Source organism: Nothoprocta perdicaria, unplaced genomic scaffold (genome assembly GCF_003342845.1).
Source record: "Nothoprocta perdicaria isolate Ctin4 unplaced genomic scaffold, notPer1 scaffold_244, whole genome shotgun sequence".
NCBI classification, from domain to species: domain Eukaryota; kingdom Metazoa; phylum Chordata; class Aves; order Tinamiformes; family Tinamidae; genus Nothoprocta; species Nothoprocta perdicaria.
This window is the reverse complement of record NW_020455471.1, coordinates 327,883-351,013: the sequence shown is the minus strand read 5'-3', so window position 1 is coordinate 351,013 and position 23,131 is coordinate 327,883. Positions and strand designations below refer to the sequence as shown.

At 51.2% G+C, this 23,131-nt stretch overlaps 1 protein-coding gene and 1 pseudogene across 1 annotated transcript; both read right to left on the bottom strand.

Moving 5' to 3' along the window:
• Positions 1-5,057: 5,057 nt before the first annotated feature.
• Positions 5,058-6,633, bottom strand: KCNJ4 (potassium voltage-gated channel subfamily J member 4). Its single transcript, XM_026039866.1, has one exon. The coding sequence runs from the start codon at positions 6,578-6,580 to the stop codon at positions 5,306-5,308; it is 1,275 nt and encodes a 424-aa protein (XP_025895651.1). The 5' UTR covers positions 6,581-6,633; the 3' UTR covers positions 5,058-5,305.
• Positions 6,634-11,429: 4,796 nt separating this feature from the next.
• On the bottom strand, positions 11,430-12,578 carry LOC112947738 (annotated as a pseudogene).
• Between the last annotated feature and the right edge of the window lie 10,553 nt (positions 12,579-23,131).

Here is a 23,131-nt window from a genome sequence, read left to right as displayed (position 1 = left end):
TTTCATAATCATTTCCTGATTGCAGAAATCCAAACCTCTGTTCTCCTTGTTTGAGATTATTATGTTTCTTGAAAATATTTTTAGCCATAGTGTGTATTAAAATATTTTGCTGAGCAAGGTTTGGGTGACTTGAGAGGTGCCAATGATGGTTTCTTTTCAGACGCGTTGACTAAAAGTGTCACCAAAAATAAAATATGGACAAATTTACTCAAATGTCATTTAAAATGGCAACAATTCATTTGAAAACTGGCAAGAGTGACAGCAGTATAGTTGTTACGGCGTGAAAGATCTGAACCAGTGCCTGCCTAGATCTTACTCATAGGGAAAAAGTCCTTCCTCTCCTAGAACAGCTTTCAACAATAAATCAAAGGAATAAATTGTTCATTAGTAAGACAAGGAAAGAAATAAAGTTTGTGAATGGATAAACTGTGTCTCCCTCAATAAAAAGAAGCTGTAGTTCCTAAGGACTAGGGGGAAAGTCTTGAGGAAGTGTTCCCTCCAGCAGATAGTGTAGGAGGGACTCACAGAGATCCTGTGCCCTGACATGCGGTAGGACTGTCTTTCCTGGAGAGCACAGGACATGGAAGTGTCACCTGCTTGAAAGGTGATGCTCCATGTATCACATGAACTGGTGCATGGCCAAAATATCAAGTGTTTCTGTGCGTCACGGGGTGTATTTATAATTGTGAATGGCTGTGAGATTTAGTTTGTAGACTCCCTCAAAATTCCCACGCTTCTTTACAGCAACTAAAATCTTCCAAGCTGGATTATCCTGACAGCCTTTCACAAGTTGTGTAAAAGGAGTCCCCAAGACACAGCTGGAGGGCTGCTAGTTGAGGGCTTGTGTATGTGTGTATGTTCTTGGGAGACTGGAGGATGAAGCTGTGGCATTGGGTAGTTTATATGACATGTATGGTACATGTACAGAGCATATAAGCATGCAGGTACAGAGGTACCYGTATATATTCTGTAAGTACCTCTATCGGCTAGTGAAGCACTTGGGGCATGAATGCTGCTTACAGAGGCAAAATAGTACTTATTATCAGGAGTGACTGCACCAAACCACCACATGGGCCCACCTGAAGAACACGCCGTTTGGGCAGTGTAGCTCTCAAAGAGCCTGTGGCAAACAGATGTCCTTGGCTAAACCACCACCTGTGCTTTCCCTACACTTTGGCTTTTCCTCCTCCATCTTTGTGCCATGGACTCCGCATACTCCGGCGGGGAAGGGAGGGGAATTAAGAGACCTGGTCCTTTCTGCTTAAAGGCAGCCAGGGCAAAGGATGCGAAGCCCCCATACATCAAAGCAACTGAACTGCCTTTCTCCCTAGCTAAAGAGTGGTATTTTTGAAGTTTTTCTACAGCAGCAGATGTTCAAAGCAGGTTTACCTTTAAAATGCCACATAACTGAATTTTGAGGGAAGCGGCCGTGTAGTGACCAGGGCGACGCAGCAGAGCAGACAGGCCGCGTTTGCAGYGCGACGTGGGCGGCCGCTCCCTCAGGTCACCCTTCTCCCCCAGCCCCCAGGGTGCCGCAGCCCCCRGGGTGCCAGCACAGGCTGTGCGGTGCTGGGGCCAGGCCGGCCTGCCGTGGCGCAGGAGCCAGCACCTTCCTGGCAGCAGCATGGCACTCACTCCTCCTGCGCCGCGCATCATTTCCCAGGCGGATGATGCCACACGGCGTCATCCACCTGAACCACAGAGCTGCAGGAACCTCCGTGGGCCTCCCCGCGCTGAGGTGCCGTGTCCCCTCGCAGTTGAGCCTCTCTTTCCCTGCCCGGAGCGGCGGGCGCAGGCGCTCCCGTCTCCAAGAGCGCGAGGCTCCCTGCGGCGCCGCGCAGCCGCGGGATTCACTCGGATTGGGCCCACAGGTTCCAAAGTGACGCAGCAAGCCTGGCAGACTGGCAGATGGATGGGCAGACACCGCGAGCGCAATAGTCTTGTTTCCTGAGGAAACCGAGCTAAAAATAGGGGCCCTCTCTCTGCCTCTTTTCATCCTTCTCCTCTTTTTTTCTTTTTCTTTCCCCCCTGCTTTTCTCTTGGCTCCTCCTTGGCTCTCTCTCCACTCCTTTCTAATGGCATAATGGTATTGCCACCCTTTCTTATTTTTATTGAGCATGGCAGCGTGTTAACCAGGTTGTCCTTAAAGCTGCAACTTCTGCTTTCATCGTCTGCTTTGCCGTGATGTCAAACATGCCTGAAAAGGGCCAGCAGGCTCACCAGTTGCTACAGAATGGGTCTGGCAAGCAAAGTTGGCTGTATGATCCGTATTCCCTTGATGTGCTGGTGGCATTTTCCTGGCTTTTTGTTTGTTTGATTGGTTGGTTGGTTTTGTTTTTTTTTTTTTCCCAAAAGAGTTCTTGCTGCCTGAATGCAGAGGGTGGCAGCACTGGCTTGTGTGCCATCCCTTCCACCCCATGTTTGCTGGCATCTGGTCCCGGGCACACTTTGGCTGGCCCATCTTTGCCTACCTCTCTTGGGAGGTTTCTGCCCGTAGATCAGCCACGGCTCTGCACACATCCTTGGTGTGAACTTTGTGCCCAGCCTCTAGCTCTACCTGGGTGCATGCCCATGTGCCCGAACTGAGGCATTTAAGCAAGCCGAGCCCTGTGTGTTGTGCCCGTAGCAACTTAATCCCTTCAGACCTGCTTGCCAGGGGCACATTGGTACAGGTGCTGAGCTGTCAGTGATGGTGGRATGTGTGTGCAGTCTTCAGATTCCCTGAGCCTGATGCCCACCAGGTTTGTTCAACCCCCAAAAGACACCGTTGCTCCATGTGTGCCCACCCAGCTGTGTGGCTCCCCTTCTTCTTGAGGCCGCAGCCCCGGGCTGTGCCCTGGATTGCCATGTGCTGGCACACGGAGTCCTTCTTTCKCGGTCCATTAGTTTGTTTCCACTGCCATATCCAGTAACAGGCTCCAGACTCTAAAAGCTGTATTAAAAGGCAGGTCAATACCAGCCCCTGTTTATTCCCTCCAGGGAAAGTAAATGAATAATAAAAAGATAGGAGGGGCTTCATTAATTAGCAATGAGGAGGAGAGGTGGGACAAAGATTCCCATGGGAAAATAAGTAGAAAATGAGGCTGCGTTTCAAGTCATACATTGAAAAAGCCAGGATTCATGAGCTCCTGTCCCCACTCTCTGCAGAACAGGAGAAGGATGAATGAATCATTGCTGTCACACTCAGAGAGGCATCAGAAACTATTTCCTTTCCATTCTCTCCCCCTCTCCTGATGCTCTTCTCTTCAGCTGTCACCTGTCTGCTCTTCTTCCATCCTACTGTTTGCTCCTCTTTCTTTCTGCTTGAAAGGTTTGCCAAAGACCTGAATTTGGAGAGCCTGGTTTCAGATCATTGTTTTGGATGCAAATTAAACCAGCACATTTAGATTCACGGTGTGCATGCAGGGCAGCTTTCCACAGCAGAACCTACATGCCAGAAAAGAAATGCCAGGTCTGAGSCCAGACCCATCCTGTTAGTCCATCSCTGTTCCCTCTCAAATACTCTACCATATTTCCTCATTTTCCCATCTTTTCCTTCCTCCTCCTTGGGCTGCCTGCTATGTCTGCTTCTTCCTCTCCTTCTATTTCCTTTCTTTCTTTTCTTCTTCCTCTCTTCTCTTGCTTCTTCTCCTAATTCCCAAATGATACCAAGATGCYGATTTCATGTTTTGTAGATTAGGGATTAAAGTGTCAGCTCATTCTTTCAGCTAGTTCTCCTACAGCAAAGCTGTTGATTGCTCAGAACAGCTCTTTAACTACCTGTTTATCTTTCTGCCCTCATCTCCTTTGTAGTTTTAAAGTAATGTTGATACTGTTCCCAAAAGGAAAGAATTTTCAGCTTTTCATGTCTTCTGCGAAACAACAGCAAAGCAATGCTACATTTCTAGCTCTGGCCCATGCACTCCCTGCATTTCCCTCAGCTCTCGTATGCCTTCTGGTAGAATTTTTGTTTTGGTTTTGAACCCTACATCTAGAGCAGTGCCTTATATGTCTCCGCCTCTTCACCAAGCATATCTATAACCCAGCTGGTCCTTCCTCAGGCAAAACTCCTGTCGTTTCCAAGCTAAGCAGGATGGAAACGTTTGACCCATCACAGCAGATAATTTTAACACAAATGCTTCCCTGCATTCCATACATATATTTTGCATCCAATATGTCTTCTCCCGAGGCAAATTCTTTGAGCCTCTTTGTGTAGGTCTTTAACATAAAGGTTTACAACGAGGAGCCCTCATACTGGAGCTTCCAGGCACTAATGCCATGCAAGCAGCRGATGCTAGCACTGAAACTGCCCATCAGTCACTAAACCGGCCTGCAACCTCGGGATTGCTCTTTTGCTTTCAAACCTCCCCCTGGGATATTAGACTTTATTAAAAATAAATAGTTACAAATTCAGTTTTACAGCTGATGGCAGCAGGGAGAAGAACAGAGGAGGTGAAAGGAGTGAGTATCTGCTGTCCAGTCAGGTCAGTTGTCTGTTGTCTTGGCCATGCTGTGCCAGTGAACAGTTTGAGAGTGCAAACACAGGGCCCTGCCTCCTTTCCCAGGCTTCTCGGGAGAGAAACTGAAAGCCTTTTGCAGAAGGACTGGGAGAACTGTGTGTGGTTGTGTAGAGTCAAGCTGCTTCTGGAAATGACGGATGCCAAAAGCCAAGGAGAGTGAAGTGTAGGCTACATACATTGTCCTTGTCTCCTAGCTTGGCATTTACAGTGGAAGAATATGGATTTCAGTTCTTGATCTGTTGTATATACAGAAAAAGAGAGTCATGTGCAACAAGCAATAAACATGCAAGTAAACCCCTCCCACAAGATCCTTCCCCACTCGCTCCAGGATACTTCAACTCTCCTGTCCATCCTCATCTGGTCACTGCTTAAATATCACTCTTCTAGTGACAGTCACGACTTGATAGCCATGGGGCCTACCCATGTTTAAAGGGGACAGAAAGTCTGTCATTGAGTAAGCAGCAGAAATGATTGCTGTGGCTCCCAGTCTGTCTGTAGAAGTATGGACTCTGTCACCTCTCCAGAGATTAGAAACCAACCGTACTGCTCTCCTGTCTCTGGTCAGGAAACGGGTCCTAGCACAAACACTGGAAGGAGGGTAGTGTATCTTCACTTCCCTTCCAGGTAGAATGTCTTTATGGGAAATGGAGTATGTCAGAGCAACTCCGAGACTTGATGTACTCACGGGCTGAGAGGTGGTCACAGAAGGTGTTTTTGATGGGAAAGGGACTTATCCATCTATGTAAGGGTGCAGAACAGAGGAGGAGATGGAGGGCAACTGTTGTGGATTGGAGAGGCAGGGGGAGTTAGATGGCTGACTCCCTGCGGTATGAGATTGTATCTAGGGGCAGAGTTGCCTGGAGCCGCTCTAAATCCAGATGGCTTCCAAAATCCATCATCTGGATGACACCTCCCTCTTCTTTTGTGCTGCCTCCTAATGCCACACCCACTTCATCATCATCATCATCTTCATCTTGACTGACAAGTGCCAGCTCATTCTCATAGCAGAAGGCACTGGGAGGTGGGGGAGAAGGTAGGATAGTCATCTTGCTTTCTTGCAGCTCGCGGGCTGAGCAACAAGGTGTTCCAGCCACCTCATAGGTTTTGTGAAAGCGTGAGTAATCCACCTTGTAATGGTTCTTCTCCTCAAATACAACTGGCTCAAAACGGTGGCCCCAGAGGATTTCGCTAGCAAGGTAAGAGCTTCGTGCCTGTGTGGTCATGGCTGTGGCTTCTACCATTCCCTCCAGGATAACAACAATCTCAAAGTTTTCTGTCTCCAGCTCCTCCTTCCCAATCCCATAGAGWGGGCTCTCCTCGTCAATCTCATGAACAATGATAATGGGTGAAACCAAAAATATACGGTCGAGGCCCACATCGTAGCCCACATTGAGATCCCGCTGGTCCAAGGGAAGGTATTCCCCTTCCTCTGTCATGTAGGGTTTGATGAGCTGAGCTCGCACATGGGCCTCCACAATGTGACTCCTCCTCAGGTTGCCTACTCGCCACATGAGGCACAGTTTGCCATCCCGCACAGAAATGACCGCATGGTGACTAAAAAGGAGGGTCTGGGCCCGTTTCTTGGGCCTTGCCATCTTGGCCATGATGGTGCCAATCATGAAGGAGTCAATCACGCAKCCTACAATGGACTGGACCACGACTGCCATGATGGCCAGCGGACACTCCTCAGTCACGCAGCGGAAGCCATATCCAATGGTTGTCTGAGTCTCCACTGAGAAAAGAAAAGCCCCTAGGAAACTGTTCACATGCATGATGCAGGGCTTGAGGAGAGAGGGTCCTCCCGCCACTGCTGGTGTGTTGAGGTCACCATGGAAGAAAGCGATGCACCAGAAGAGGAAGCCAAAAAAGAGCCAGGAGACCAGGAAGGCGGCRGAGAAGATCATGAGCATGTACCGCCAGCGTGTGTCCACACAAGTGGTGAAGATGTCGGCCATGTAGCGCTGAGATTTGTTGCTCAGGTTGGCAAAATAGACGTTGCACTGGCCGTTCTTTTTCACAAAGCGGTTGCGGTGCTTCCGCCGGGGGGCATGGCCCTTCCCGTTCCGGCTGTGCCCATTCATGCTGCCCAGCGCAGAGACTTTGTGTCCATCCTCTTCAGTGGAGACAATGCTGTATCTGGAAGAGAGGGAACAGACATTTCACATAGAAATGTATAAAGAACAACAAAAATTGAGACAGCAAGGGCAGGAGGAACATGGATGGCTGACAGAACAGAGTGCACGCTTAYGGCATGGTAGTGAGGAGGCTCAGGGCAGCATGTGTCCTTGGTTGTTGCATGAGGATGCTGCATTGACCAAATGGTTGGAGCTCAGCTCCAATATTTGCTGTGTTGCTACCAGAAGGTTAAATCTAATCTTAAGTCCTCATAGGGCAGCAAAGTAAGAGAAACTTGCAGCACTGTGCCGCTTTCTGGCCTTTGATCTAAGGAAGGACACCAGCGTTTTGAATCATGACTGCAACRGGAACAGTTGAGAAAATTAGGAGCAAGTGCCTGGAGTCTAGTAACATTTTGGCCCTGAGATTATATAAGGCTGGGAATTTCCATTTTCTCCTCTCCTCTCCCCACTGATTTCTTTGTGTCTCTGTGACAATGTTTATACACTTTGTGCATTCAGGACAATTCTGTTGCTACAGCAACAAGCGTGGCTCCCAGCATCCTGCATCCACAGCTAAAGGTGTAATTTGGAAATCAACAGCCAGAGTGTTGGGAGCAACTCCCCCCTTTCTGGAAGGGCTTGTCCCCGCTGCTCCGCTCCCTTGCAGATGGCATCATCCCTTCTCCTTTCCTCCGCTAGGAGAAAGCAGCTCCTGAGCACTCACACACAACTGGATCTGAAGTCACAAATATTCCTAAAGAACTTAGGCGCAGAGGATGCTCTGACCACTGAGGAAATGAAGCGTCTGCCTTCCAAGTGCAGGGACCCACCAAAATGACTCTGCCCTCATGACCACCAAGCTTTGGCCTCCCAGGGGCCTTGTAGTGGCAGCACCTCCCTTACTCCCAGTCCTCCCGCAATGCTGGTGTGTCGGCTGAAGTCGTCCAACACAGACTCCTTCGCCCTGGTACCAGCTACCCCTTGCTGCTACTCCTTGCTTAAATGTGATAGTTTCTTCAGGACAACCTATCATCTCCAAAATCATCCACCTTTCTCTTTTCATTGGAAAAGGAACTGGGGGAAACGTACACAGCTGGAATTGTGCTTGTGCCATGGCTCAGAAGTCATGAAGCTTCTGCAGTCCTGCTGAAATCTATGGTTTCTTGACCAAGGTTAGTGTCTGGCACCATGTCCATTCTCTTCTTTTCATCCTCCATAGCAGCTGACACTGCTGAGACCTGAGAATCCCTCCCACACCCATGWAGCATCTTTCAGATTGGAACAGGAGAAAGGAGCCTTACTTGGAAATAACCTGGCAAGTAATTTGGGAGGAAATAAAACGTGAGAYAGGCCACAGATAGGGTCAGAAGGACTAGATAGATAAGGAGACCCAGGGCAACAGGGACAGCAACAATCCTCACGATGCACATTACTCACCGGTTGACTCGGACGCTGCCCATGGCTTGCTTTATCATCAGGTATCGGGGGCGGTAGGAGCTGGGCGAGCGTGGGATCTCATGCAGCAGCACTCATATGGGCCAAGGCGAATCTAGGCTTCACCTCTGGAGAGCTGAGGCCTGTGCTGTCATTGCCATTGCTCCTGGGCATGTGCCTTACAAAGAAGTACAAAGGAAAGCCCTGTCAAACCTTCCCCRGAAGGATTTGTCCCAGGCCAAAATTGGAGAGTGCACAACGCCCAGTCTTTTTATTTCACAGAATCACAGAATCACAGAATATTCAAGGCTRGAAGGGACCTCTAGAGATCATCTAGCCCAACCTTCCCACTCAAGAAGGCAGACCTAGARCATGTGGCACAGGGCGGCATCCAAGCAGGTTTTGAAGACCTCCAGAGAAGGAGACTCCACAACCTCCCTGGGCAGCCTGTGCCAGGGCTCTGTCACCCTCACAGTGAAGAAGATCCTCCTCACCTGGAGATGGAACCTCCTGTGTTTCAGCTTATGCCCATTTCCCCTTGTCCTATCACTGGCCACCAATGAAAACAGCTTGTCCCCTTCTTCCCTGCATTCTCCCTTCCTGAACTTATACATGTTAATCATATCCCCTCTCAACCTTCTGTTCTCCAGAGAAAACAGGCCCAATTCACTCAGTCTCTCCTCATACGAGAGATGTTCCAGTCCCTTTAATCATCWTAGTTGCTCTCCACTGGACCCTCTCGAGAAGCTCCACATMCCTCTTATACTGGGGAGCCCAGAACTGCACGCAGTACTCCAGGTGTGGCCTCATTTTCGATGGGCAGGGACATCATAGTGGTTTCAGTGAAGCACCACACCATGCCCTACCTGCAGCAAGTGAAGTGCTGACAGACACAGACCGGGGTCATGCACGCACTGCGGCAGCCCTCACTCCCTGCGCTCGCCCGCCTGCTGGAGCCTCTTGCATCTGAGTTACCGGGCAGGACGGCCACCAGTCTCCAGATCAAGGACACAACAGTTGAGCAGCTTGCAAGGACCTTTCCCTGAGCCATATGATATTAATATCATAGCTTACACTAGGACAAGAGCTCAGCCAGTCTAAATACCTATACACACACAAGGACTATTGAAGCACAGACAAACACAGCAGCCCAGCCTGACCTGGAAGACACTTATTTTCCCCCTTATTCTAAAGAAGCAATTCGTAGAGGCAAAAAGAAGGACTAATGCAAAGGAAGCGTTTAGAAGTAGCTAAGGAGAAGCTAGCTAGAGCAAACAGACCTTGCAATGTGTCGTGTGTATAGCAGCCAAGGAGAGTCTCTGCAGCAGAGCCCTGGGAGGATGTCCAGTAGGTGTTATGTCCTGATCCAGTCCATCCTGAACTGAAGAACTAAGAAACCAAAGACGCAAGAGACGACATATCCCGCATGCCCAGGGCTGTTGGGAAAGGAAATGCAGTGAAGGGGTGATGACTCACAGATTAGGAAGGGCTTTGTATGCCCATACTAATCCCACATTGTATCCTTTGGATTACAGCAGCCAATATAGAGCACAGAATGCAGATACAGCCAGCTCATTTGCTCACTTCCAGCCTCACCAACAAGAAACCAGTGGCTGCCAAAACCAGTGGTTTTGGTTAAATCCAAGGATTTTTATGTCAAACGCAAGGTCTGGGACTCCTTGCAAGTGCATGTGCCTGGACAAGAGAAAGGGACAGCAGGTGACATTGTCAAGGCTGAAGTTGAATAGAGAACCATCGTTGTCTCATAATCACCATTGCAGAACAGAGCTTCATGTGGCTACAGGTCATCACCACTTTCCCCTAATTAGAAACACAGACTAGAAGGCAACAAGTAAGGAGTTCCAGATATCACCTCCAATATACAAGCTCTGCTGTTGTTGTGTCTAGRATGAAGTTTAACTAGCAGTTTCTCCTCCAGAGACCAAGATTACTGGGACAATTTGAGCCCTGTGGCAACTCAGCTGCAGCTGTTCAGACCAAGGACACTATGGCATCATGAGTAGGCAGCAACATTGCAGGGGATCATGAGTAGGCAGCGACATTGTAGTTTACCACTCACCAGATTCAGGTAAAAGTGAGCAACTGCCAAAAAATTCCCATCAGAAAAAAAGCACATCCAAGTGAAAACAGCCACACAGAGCTCTGTCAACATCAGCTGCCTCAACACTCAACAGCACCCAAAATCTTTAAGAAGAGTCAGTGCAGACAGATATAATAACTACTGTTGTGCAGCTGGAAAACATGCAGGAGAATTGAAGTCAGTAAGCATAAATACATCAATAAAGTCAAGGGATGTCTAGGTAATGAAGAAAAGTCATTTTGTACACAGAGATGGCCCTACTAATACACTGCTRCTACTGTAGCTTACATATGTTCATCTACACATGTTCATCTACGTATCTACATCTACATAGATACATATCTTCAGCGATACCATGGGGAGTTTAGACCACAAGGTCCTGCTCTTYTTTCACTTCTTTAGTAAGTGACAAAAGGCAGTTAATTCAAATGCACTTCTTTATGTCAGCTCCAGGCAGGAGAGGAAGAGCATCCTCTCCAACCAGCGTTGTCCTTACCCAGCCCTGATAAGTCCGATGCACTTTTAGCCGTCTCGGACACTCATATCAGAGGAAAGAAATCATCACAACTCACATCTGGATTAGAGATGATTTCCTAAAAGTTCCTGAACAGCTGAACGAATGGAGGYAAAAGTTTCAAAGAAATCCTCAGATTTAAGGGCTGGCTCCAAAAGAAGTGGAAAGAGGATCTAAAGAATTTCTGCTCATTGTAATTGTGTGCAAGAGCAGTTGGATCTCTGTTCCCTACCTTACCAAGATCAGTAGAAAGGGAAAAAGCAAATAAATGAAATGCAGGTGCAGCAAACAGATGAAATGCAGGTACAGCAGTTTTGATCATCTCTTATACCAACTACTGTAACTAAGCTAAGGGATGTGCACATTGTAAAAGAATAATGTCCCTTCTATTGGATATAATAAATCTCCTGGGGTCCCAAAAAAGAACTCAAGCCAGTCCAGCCAAAACATTGTCACAGACTCATACAGAGCCAGCTGTAGACTGGGTCTTGTAGCCCAAAGCTTAAGATAGGCAGGAAGAGAGGGAGGAATTTCTAGTGCTGCAATGCCAGAATAGAGCATCAGCAGCTGAAACTGCATCAGTACCTGAAATTCATATTTAATCACAAAAAAAAAAAAAAAAATCTATTTCTATGAAGGACAAAGACTGCCTATTCACACACACACACTCCAGCATATGAAAGCAAGTTTTTAGTACAGGCTGTTGTGGGAGACTTGTTGTCTCAGTCCGTACACTCATCCATAGGACTAGCAGAGAGTTTAGTTCATAGACCATCTTCTGCTTCTGCTTCTGCTTCTGCTTCAACTTCAGAAATCTTGCCTGTAGATTTGAGGAGCTCAGCAACAAAATGCAGCAATTCTGTTCCAGAGACCAGCTGTCTGATGGACCAGTTTGCACCTGTTACTATCCTGTGGAGATTCTGCAGGGCGATGTCTATGTTTTGCTTCATTGCTCCCAGATCAGTAGTTTGGCCAGCTCTCAGGTTTTCATTCTCCACCTTGAAATTCTCCAGCTCTCCCTGGAGAAGAAACATCTCCCGCTTCAACTTTTCCACGTTATTTTCTGCCTCCAGTGCCCTCTGGGTCATCAGCTGGAGATTACGTTCAGTCTGCTGGACAAGGGACTCTAAGCCTTGGGCTTCTCTCTCTTCTTTGACCATATTGGCTTTCAAACGTCTCTCTAGGCTCCTGACTGTGCGTGCTTGGCTTTCTGAGAAGCTCTGCATGCTCCTGATCTTCCACCTGAGCATACAGTTCTCCTCCTTGAGCTCTTCGTAGGTCAGCTGCAGGGAAGGGAACTCCCTGTCCCCGATGGACTCTTCATGGAGAGCATGGGGCTCTGCTCCCCTGGTGTGATCTGGGTATGCAAGGTAAGGATCGCTGGCATGGACCCATGGGGTAAAGGCTTCCAGCTCCAAATGCTTTCCTAGGTTATGTTGGAAAGAGTCATAGGAGCTGGATGGTGCCATATTGGTGACTCTGGTCCCATGTGATCTTTCATAAACAGGAAGGTGATAACTTTTGTTCCAGCTATTGTCCTCATCTTCGGACAGACTGCCAGACATTCCTGTGTCTTTGTAGTAAGGTTCCTGAAACTCCTGAGCATCCTCTTCAAGYTCCAGTGCATGTCGGGCCAACCTCTTGGCATACATTCTATTTTTCAGTCCTTCATCTTTCACTGTGCAWGAGTGCCTGGGTTTTAAAAACCCCCTTAATGAAAATGGAATAGGTTCACCTGGATCCTCCAGCTGACTGTCGCCTGAGCTGTCATGGCCCTTGCACTGGGATGCAGGAGATGTGGAGTGACAAGCATAGGTCGGTTCTTCGTTGTCATCATCATCATCGTTATCCAGGCCTCGAGATTCTGGGCAGGCCCTCTCCAGTGTCCCAGAGATGACAAGCGGCCGTGGCATTTTCAGGATGCTGTGGGCTGTGGCAAACAACAGGATCCAAATTACCCTCAGCCCAGGTCACACAGGCAGATGACACTGGCAACTGCTGTGCCAACCTCTGCAGCAGCTCCTTCAGCCTCAGCAACGCTCATGGGGGAACAGGCAGGCACAGAAATCCCTCCATTTAGATCATCAGTGTGTTCAGGTGTGTGAGGGGCAGAGGGGAGGTTGCAGGGAGGGGAGGACCAGGCATCTCCACGGTCCTCCAAGATCTATGATGTCATGCAACTCCGTTGCATGTTGTGATGTCATAGCCAGGGGAGAGAGAAAACAGTCAATTAGSTCAGTACTTTCTAACACCGAGATGAGCCAAATTCCTGTGGCTGCAGAGCCGGCACTTGTTCACTTTCACCATCAGTGAGTAGAGAGGAATTGGYGAAGCAACCTGAAACCTAGGGCATGCACAGACTGAAGGGACAAGGCCAGATCTTGGGTAGGCAGCGTGAGGCAGGAGGGTGACCGTGTCCAGCAGGCTACTCACAGGCTGCAGGTTGGCTGGGGGATGACAAAGGTAATGGGTATAAATTAAAGCACAGGCAGTTCCATCTCCATATGGGGAAGAGCTTCTTTACCATGAGGGTGACAGAGCCGTGGCACAGGCTGCCCAGGGAGGTTGTGGAGTCTCCTTCTCTGGAGATCTTCCAAGACTGCCTGGATGCTGCCCTGTGCCCCGTGCTCTGGGTGTCYCTGCTGGAGCAGGGGGTTGGACTGGATGATCTCTAGAGGTTCTTCCAACCTTAACCAGTCTGTGATTTTGTGGGAGGGTAAGGGGACAGAATGGTCTTCGACAGAAAGAGAAACCTGCTGACATGTTAATGCCAAGGCTAGCACTGGTCAGGCATAGGAGAAGGGGACAAGGTTAGTGAAGCAGCAATGTGCTTAATAAAGCACAATCAGAGCAGTGAAGACTGACGCTGTGAGAGGCTCAAGGGCAGTGAGAGAGCAGGAGTCTGATTTAAGACAGACAGATGTCTTTTTCTTCTTTTGATAAACCCCGCAAAGCAAACCTATAACCCTGTGAAACCCGCCCCAGAGGCACTGYCCGTGGCTTGCTGTCACTGCGCAAGCTTGCCGCAGTCCTCCTAGAGCCTCCTGTGCTGGGCACGTTCTCACAGTCACAGCTTTTCRGGGGCACACCTGATCTAAAGGCATCGCCCTTGCTGCCTACCAGTGGAGGCTGGGGAGGGCTTCCCACCAGAGATGAGGCCAGCGCCTCGGGTAGAGGCTTCGCCCTGGGGCAGGCCGGCCGCGCTGCRGTGCCGCTCATCTGATTCATCCCGTGCTGCCAGCTGGCACGGGGAAGCATTACTAATACTGGGCGCCGCAAACGAGGAGCCACACAAGCCAGGAGACAAACTAAAATAAACCCACTTCCCACTTCCACCCCAGCACACCCCCACAGTGCTCGGTGCCACCTTGGGAAGGAGAAACAGGCAAAGAGCCCTGGGGCCTGGGGCTCCTGCTGGCAGGCTCTGCCTTCTTGAAGCAGCTCTTCCAGGCAGGAATGGAGCCACGCTCCTTCCTCAAGGGTTGGGTTCCTGGGAGGGTCACAGTGCTGGGGCTACAACTCTGCAAGTCCCAGAGTCATGTCAGGGGTCAGGGGCTATCCCAGGAGCTGAGCGCCTGTCCGCTAGCCTGAATCTTCCACGCACAAACTGGGTCTGCACTCTCTGGCATCTTCCTCACTGCTCATGCCAAATAGCAAAGGGGTGAAAAACCTTCCTCTGCTGAAATYTGAACGCAAATAGGTTGAATAGGAAAGGCCTAAAGAGGTCTCTGACAAAAGAGGGATGATCACGTTCTCCTTMACCAGCAGCTGTGCTCAGCCACTCCTGGCGTGGGATGCTGGTGGCTGCCTGCTGTCCGGCCTGTGCAGAGAGGAGAGGGCTGAAAATTCCCATCTCACGGGATGAAGCCAGAGCTCCTCTCTTGGAGCAAGCCATGCTCTGCACACGGAGCGGGGAGCTGAGGGTTTGGGGGCAACTCTGTGCACGGGACAAGACTCTGCAGGTGGATGCAGTGCAGGGCAGGGGCCCCGGGAGGTGCTGGGGAGGAGAGCGCAGTCCTGAACAGACGCCTCTCCATCCCTCTTCTCCCCTCGCATCCTCAGGCTACCTGAACGCCCACAGGTTACTTTGCCTGAGGAAGCCCCCCAGCGATCTGGGAAGCAGCTGGGTGCAGCCACAGCTTGGGCGTCTTATTCTCTATCTTGCAGTGTTTAAGCCATCAACCAGGTGTAAACTGTGCGTCTCCAGGGCCCTACAAGCACATGCTTTAGTGCCCTGCTATGCCTGACACCCTCTCTGCCGCCAGCATCTCCAGCAGAGCACAGCTATCCTACCCGCAGAGCACAAGACTACAGGACCAACAGATCAGTCACGTCCAGTGCTGCAGCCTGGACTGCCCTTCCCTCCTTCCCAGCTGATTTTCTCCCCAAGGGCTTTATATTTAGCAAAGGCAGTAGCAGCAGAGCCACGCTGCAGTCATCATTCCCAACTCCCGGGTTGACACTTTGTGCCACGCTTTAGCTGCACAAGCAAAGTCGCCAGCCCACGCCAGCAGCCCGGGCGCTGCTCCGACCCCGGGCGCAACCAGGACRTCCTCAGCACCGCTCCATCTGCAGCGCCTCTCGCTGTGGCTTCCCAAAGGATCTGTGGGCTACCAACAAGGGCAGTACGCAGGGTGCTGATGCAGTGATGCCTCCATCGCTGGATCCCTGCACCCCCTACTCGATTGGTACAGCGCTTTACATGTCCAGGTTTTCTCCAGTTCCTGCCAGAATGGATCATATTTGTCAATCTTTTCTTAAATCTGCGATGGAAAGTTCTCATCAAACGCAGAACAGAAATGTCCACGCCGAATCACTCCCCCACTTCTCTTTTTATAACAACCATATCTGATGTTCTAGGATATACATCATGAACAACAATGATGGAAAAATCCCGTGATATTTTTACACTTTTATTCTCTGCTTTATCCGGCCTCGTCTGGCGAAAGCTTCTCCTTTGTCTGCGTCAATACCGCGCTCACAGGGTCACTGTGTTGCGCCCCCAGGCTGGCTGTGCCACCTTCGTGCCTTTTCCCCTCTCGGCAGCTCTCTGCTACAGCCACATGGAGAGTGTCACTTAGTTTTGCAGTCTGGATGTGCAGAGCGCAGGCACGGCCGCAGCACAGCAGATGCCTGCCCGCTTCTTGGGGAGTCTGGATGCAGAGAGGAGACACTTCAGATCTTGGGGCAGGGCCTTGCAGACCCACCTACGTTCATCGTGCGGYTGCTTTTCCTCTCCACTTTATCTCCAGTCTCACAGTCTGATATCTAGAGAGCTTCTCCTTTCTTCCCAGATATTCCTGGGGTCGGTGCCAGGGATTACGAGGCAGGATGCAATGGGATATCTGCTGCTGCGGTGCCTTTGGTCTATCTAGTTGCCAGAGGCAGTGCTCAAATTCCCATCACYGCCGCGGTGCTGTTAAACCGGGCGATGGTCCCAGCTCCCGGGGGGCTCCCGCGGGTGCTGGGTGCTGTACAGACCCGCGCGGCGACGCAGTCACTGTGCAGGAGAGCTTTACCATATAAAAAGGAAAGTGACATATGGAAGGTGAGGGGAGGAAGCTGTAATCAACTCCATACCATTTTTATATACACACTTCTGCCTTTTCGTTCAATACTTATAAATAGATCAAGTAAGTGCCAACAGTCCCCATCTGCCCTGCAAGGCATGATTAGCTGACCAATTTCTTTAGGTGGTGTGTTCTCTAAACAGGGATTTTATTAATGTGCCTCGGCCCAGTTTATATTTTGGGATGGAGTGAGAGGGGGGATTTTTAGGGATTTTTTTTTCCTGCGAAGCCGTGGAGCCTGGGGATGGGTAATATGAAAACAAAACAAAATGATTTGAAGTTAAACCATCTCAGTGTGTGACTCAGAGCTATTCATAGCTCCCTGAAGCCAGCTGCAGCAACAGAGCCAGAAGGATTCTGCCCGTATTATTATTCCAATTACCATCTGAATTAAAAGTTTGAGCAGTGATCAGCCCACATACTGACGGGAGGGGGAGAGAAGAAAGAGAGAGAGAACGAGAGAAAGAAAGAAAGGGGGAAAACACAGATAAAAATGGGACGTACACAAAGATCCCCGGGATGACAAAGTCACCGAGAGAGACACGGAAAGGTTACAGCCTCCCCACCTCGGCTCCCACGCCTGCCTGCGTGACACAGAGCCCATCCCGACGGCCGCTCCGTTTGCCCAGGCCACGCGATGGTTGCTCCGAGCGGGGCTGCACCAAGGGCACGGGCACCCACGGCAGCGCTGGTGCTGGCCCGCACACGCACAGGGGTCTGGGGGTGCAGAGCAGGGCTGGGACGTGGGGGAAGGAGAGGATGCTGCTGGGGCGACCGACAGGAGAATCCCTTTCTCGAGAACTGGGATAGAGGGGTATGATCTTAGTTGCTGGCATTCCGGGAAGCTAGGGAACTCAAAGGCCTTTTCTGGATATTGTTCTTGACCAAAAGGGAGCAGAGGTTTTCCAGCAGCCAGGACGCAGAGCGTGTCCCATTCCCTCCCAAAGAAAGCACTGAGACACGCAGCATCAGCCACCCTGCCAAAATCATGAAATGGACCCTRTAGGAAGCGTGGGAAAATTGCAAGAGCTCAAAAATCGCGCCTGTGTGCGCCCCGAGGTTTCCACCTCCCGGACAACCGCGGTGCGCTCAGATCACACCCTCCAGCTTTCCAGCACAACTAGAACGGCAAAAATGGCACCTTACCTAATCATACCACCTCAAGAGCTGGGACTATAAAAAAAATGCTCCAAATAATAGCACAAAACTCATCATACAGTCACAGCCACACTATTACCATACGTTCCTGGCTCAGATAAAAGGTGCCAGTCACAGGCGCTAAATCTTTTCAAATAAGATCTGCATTTACCCCTATATATAGTTCCCTGCACTTGCTCTCTTTATAACTGCAGCAGAGACTGCAACAACATGGACGGGGCGTCTCAAAGTCGGCGAGGCACCTCCTTTCATGGAGCATCCCGCCTGCCAAGAGCCCCAGAGAAAGGGAAGGAGGGGTGGGCCCCCTTGGCCACCAAGGTGCGGGAGGGTAGATGGCCATTCCTGCACGTCCGTGTCCCTGGGCAACTGGAAACACCGGGATGGTCTTGCCAAGGGATGTGGTGCAGCCCCTTGGCCGAGCGCTGCCGGGCCGTGGTGGCCCATGGCTCCTCCCTGGCATGGAGCCCGGCCCGAGGCCYGTGTTGGCCTGGCCACGAGGACAACCCGCACGGGGACTATCCATGGCTATCAGCTAGACCAGGACAGGGATCGTTATTTGTGCCTAGGAAAAAGGGGGGGTTSATGGGGGGCTAACGTCATCGTCTGTCCGCTCCGATTGCAACCCTGGCAGGGCAGGGGTTTTCTCCCTGTGCCTGYGCAAAGTGCTTGGCAAAGCAGAGTCCTAAAAATAGGTTCGGAAAGATATTGATGACAATGATAATAACAACAGCACCAGCATGGAAGGCGCTGACTGAGCAGTCCCCACAGTGACACCCTCTCTGTGCCCAGACAGCGTCTAGGAGGGGAGGCCATCGCCGCTCAGGCCCTGCAAAGGGGGTTGACCTCAAAGCTCCGGACGGCGTTCCTGCTTTCCGGGAGCTTGCTGCCTGCCTACCTGCTTTTGCTGAACGCATCGCCGTCACTCCGTGCTACCCAAGGCTTGGTCAGCACCAGGCCGTGAGTTGTGTGCTGGGTCACCTCAACCTGGATTGGAGGCTACTTTTCAGCCCTAGAACAGGGACAGTCACCTTCTGGGGCCACCGAGTCTAGTCCTGTTGGAGGCATGGCCTCTTTGTGGCACTGTCGGGATTCTGCAGGGGTCCCAGCACCTGCTTGTCCCAAATGTTTCTGTCCCCTTTCCAGCCCCCATACCTGCACTGTGGCTACGTGGCAAACTGGAGAAAGGAGGTGGAGTGGGGAAAGGAAGAGCTAATGACTCTTGTTGTGGGAATGGGCAAAGATAGAGAGTACTTTTTTTTGATGGCACAGTCRCCTCACACCTGTGACATAACTGATCTTCAGCAAGGCCTTGTCACCAGTTCTCATGTCAAAAATGGCCACTTGTGCTGTTGCAGAAGAGGCCAGAACCAGACAAATCCTGAGTGTCCCTATTGCTGCCCCTCTCCGTGCATGTAGAAGCAGTCACAGCCCAGAGCAGGAGGGCAGCAGAGGAGAGAAAGGGTGAAACAAAGACAAAGCCAGAGAAAAGACCCAAAAAACAAAGGTAGCAGAGAGGCAGTGAGGAAGACCGTGCTCATGGTGCATGACGAGGGAGCAGAGAAAGGGCCAGGACACCTGGCTGAGCGCAGCTCTCCTCTGGGCCCCGGCAGCCCTCCCATTGGGCTCGGGGACATACTGGCTCCATTGGGTGGATGAGATGAGTCGGCTGCCCATCACGGTCCCAATGGTGACCAGGGAGGGAGCGAGGAGGGGCCGCAGGGTCTTTGCTCCGCTCCTCTTTCAGGGGACGGAATGGGAGGGACGCTCCTCCTTCATTTTCATGCTGCACCAGGCTCTCTCCGAGATGTTTCAGTAGAAATGTTGCCATAGAAATAAAACAGGAGTCCAGACTGCAAGGGGCAGGCCTGTCGTGACGGCAGAGGGGGCTGGCTTCTCCTCAGGCAGCAGGATTTCCCGGGTCCGAGGTGTGAGGGACTGCAAATCCATAGGATAACTGGCCCCTTTGCCTTGCTCTCCCTTCTCTCRCAGACAGTGATCATGGCATAAGACTGTTCAGACAGTTTGGGTTGGGATCTTTAAGGCTAAGGCCCTGGTTACAAACTAGACTGGTGCCAGCCCAAGGAGGYTCCCACCTTGGGTGGCAGCTTCTCCCCCAGATTCTGGGATAGGCCCATGCCGAAGCCATTCCTAGAGACAAAGTGGCTATGACAACGTTCCCAGGAGGACAGCCCCTGAGATACCCATGTCTCTGGTCACTCACTGACATTTACAAAGCTGGCTCCTCTCCCTTTACCCAGCACCAAACTCGGTGCATTTCTGCAGAATGATGCCCTGGCTGCTCTCCAGCTCCGGGGTCCAACATTCTGGGCACAGATGAGTTGTGAGTCTCTTGCTGCAGCCTCATACCACAACCTTTCCCTGCCACATTACCTGTTCCACCTGAAATCTTTCCCAATCACTTGACAGGCCACAGGGCGATCTCATCTGTTGGACATGTCTGAGATGTCCGAGGGAGAGAATCAACTCAAAAATCTGAGTGATTCCAACTGAAACCAGTCATTTCAGCATGGTTTCATTCATACAGATATTCCTAAGGTCTTGTGGTGGACCTTGTTGCCTCTCTACCTGGGTGAAACAGAACTTGGAACCTCAACATTTGTTGTGAAAACTAAATTATCCTGCCCCAAACCATTCCAGAGAGAGAAGCAARCAAGCATAGGATTCATGGAGTATAATTTCATCTTACTGTAGCCAGCTTGAGACCTTTACTGAYGGCATTTCCCAGACTGAAAGGCCCTGAGAAACCGTCATGCTCAGACCGCAGTGTTGAGATGTATCCCCAGCATGAGCCCTGCTGCTGACCCTGACTCTGAGCTGCAGGGCAGCTTGGTGGTGTCAAAAGCAGCTCCTGCCCATGCAGAGCCACAGCCTGACAGACGAATCACCATCACAAAAGAGACTTCACGTCTGACCATTCCTGGTAAAGCTCCCTGGTTTTGGGCAGCGGAATCAGTGCCTGGGCTTCTGTGCATTGTTTGCGGACCCTCCAGCTCTTCAAAGTGTGCACAAGCAGCACTTTCAGAGAATATTATTTTAGACCTAAGGGATTTTGCAGTGCTGCAAGGAACGCTAAGGCAGCTTCAGTCAATTTTTACCATTCATAGAAAAAAAAAAAAAAAAAAGCGAGAGTGTTAGTAGGAGGCTGGGAAGCTGCGCATTTATGAATAAGGGATCGATCACTAAGACACAAGCATCCATCTATCGATCCCTGGCCGCTCTGCTGGATTGAACTACCCAGTGGCCTAACGGAACAACGCAGGAAAGTTGGAACTTGCTGAGGGCAGATTGCTATTAACCGCCCCGCTGTGCATCGGCATTGATGTCCGCGAGCAGAGGGCACCCGAGCAGGTGCCCATTACTGTGTCCTTCATCCCGTCGGCCGCACTCTCCCAAGGGCGATGCCATCCCGGGAACGCCGCTGCCCCATGGATGGAGGCCAGCAGACGAGCTGCACCGGCAGCTCAGTGTGGTGCAGTTGGGTTAACAGGCAGGCGGCAACGAATAATCCCTGTGAGAGGAGCTGCCGGGGAAAGACCCRTTGGGCGTCACCCAACATGGCCCCACAGCACCCACCTAAGTGAAGGGGGTCTGCTAGGAGGGTATCAACAAGAGCAGGCTGGCGCGAAGTGAGGCATCCTAGAGTGGGCACAGCCGAGGTGCTTCACCCCAGAAGGATGTCCACTGTGGATGTCCACTCCAACTCAGAGTGGAAAACTGGCCAGAGAGGCCAATAGGGACAAATCCTGCCAATCAATCCCCTYGCTCCACTAGCCACCACCTCACCATGCGGAACTGCTGGGGGTTCCTCAGCTTTCCTCACCAGGAACACGGGGAGGCCACATGGACAAGGACTCTGCCAGGCTCTCAACTAATGCAGCAGATTTGGGCATCTGAGGGGAAGGAAAGAGAGCTCTGTATCTTCTCTCCAGATCAACCCTCCCTGCCTCACTTTTTGCACTGTTGTCCTCTCTGTCTCTTGCCTTCCTCATCATCCACTGCCTCTATGGGACTCATGTTTCCCTTATAAAGTGAATATTCCTCCTATATTTGTTATTGTTAGCAACAGCAAAGAAGAGTGGGCCACATGCTCAGGTGACTCAGGCTCCTGTAGGCACCATTTGTGATAGCTGAGTGCGGATGGGGCAGATCCCAATGTCTTTGGCGAGACGCTCTCCCCCACGCACCGCCCTATCCCCTCCTTGGCTCCAGATCGTCATCATCCCTGTCCCCACAGGCCCTGCAGCTCGTGAAGGTGCCGCTGCAAAGCAGAGGGAGGCCGGGAGCTGCACATCCACCCCAGGTTGGAGGGCTGTCCTCATGCCCCGTCCACCCCCTTGCGCTCTGCCCACAGCTGCCCTTTGCCGGGAGCTTGGAGCACATCCAGGCAACCCGCAGTGTATTCCTGGCCCCATCGCTGCCCCTGGGTAGCAGGCAGCACTGGGTGTCCCTATGCCCATAACCCCACAGCCCCCGAGGTGTCCCTGTCCTGCTTCCTTCTTCCTGGAAACAGCGCCCCTTCCTGGAGGGGCACAAGGAGAAGGGAGAGGCCCTGGAGCCTCCATTTGCTTTGCCAGGATAAAGTCAGGGCTGGGTGCTGGGGATGGGGGACTCCAGGTCTTTGGCAAAGGGACTTCTGTCATTCCCTGCTCTTTGCCTGGGGGAGAGGGCATCAGGGCTGACGCCAGGGGTAGGGACCGCCAGGGTGACCTGCCCGGCCCATGGAAACCTGCCTGAAGAGCCTCGCTCCAATGAGGATGCCAGTGAGGAGCAAGGGCACCGTTTCTCCCTCATTTTGCTTGCAATTTCCAAAAAGCAGTATCTGGAAGAGCTGGGGGATGTCTGACCACCGCYAGCAAGCCCAGCCAAAGAGAGACAAGAAGAGTGCGAAAGCAAAGGAGCTGGGGATGGGTTTGGGAGCCCAAACAGCTTCCCGGACAAAGGGAGATCCCATGCATCTGCTCCAGCCCCCATCAGCCTGACATTGCTGAGGATGGACACAGGGTTTCCAGGTCTACTGTTGTCCAGGCTGTCTGAGGGAAACAGCTTGGACCATCACACGTTAGGAGTGGATGGTGGCAGCTAGAAGAGATGACAGGCAAACAAGCCTCAGCCCTGGGAGAGAAGGAGCTGAGAAAATATGGGAAGATGAAAAAAAACGCAGAAGTTACCTTCAAAGAAACCAAAGTCCATGCGAGGAGGTGAAAGGAGGAGAGTTAGGGAGGTTACAAACAGGTGTGAGTTTCTGCCCGCTTGCACACACAGCTTCGCTTCTATATTTACATATGCAACGCACACAGCCAACTTTGCTATTCAGTAGCACACTCACATGAAGCCACGCATATCTCACTAAGTTATTTTTATAGCTGCTCCTCAGAGCTAGCGCGGATGAAGCGGTACGTTATTTTCAGAGGAAAAACCTTCCCATTATCATGCCACGAACGGGAGCGGTGCTAACCAGCATCATCTCTTACCCAGCTCCTGCCGGTAGCTGCTCCCTGCTCGAGCCGTGGAGAGCCAACATCAGAGGAAGGGAAAAGCGGGTGATTTCTCCATCTCACCATGAAAAGCCTCAGCTCGCCTGGGCTGAAGGGATCTGGGAGGACTCTCCTCAGCCCTCTCTCGCCTCTTTTCCTTCAAGTAGCTACTTCCTCCCCGTGACTTGCTCTTCTCCTAACTCTCCCCTGTTCATGCCAGTGCTCTTCTCCTTCCTCTTCCTC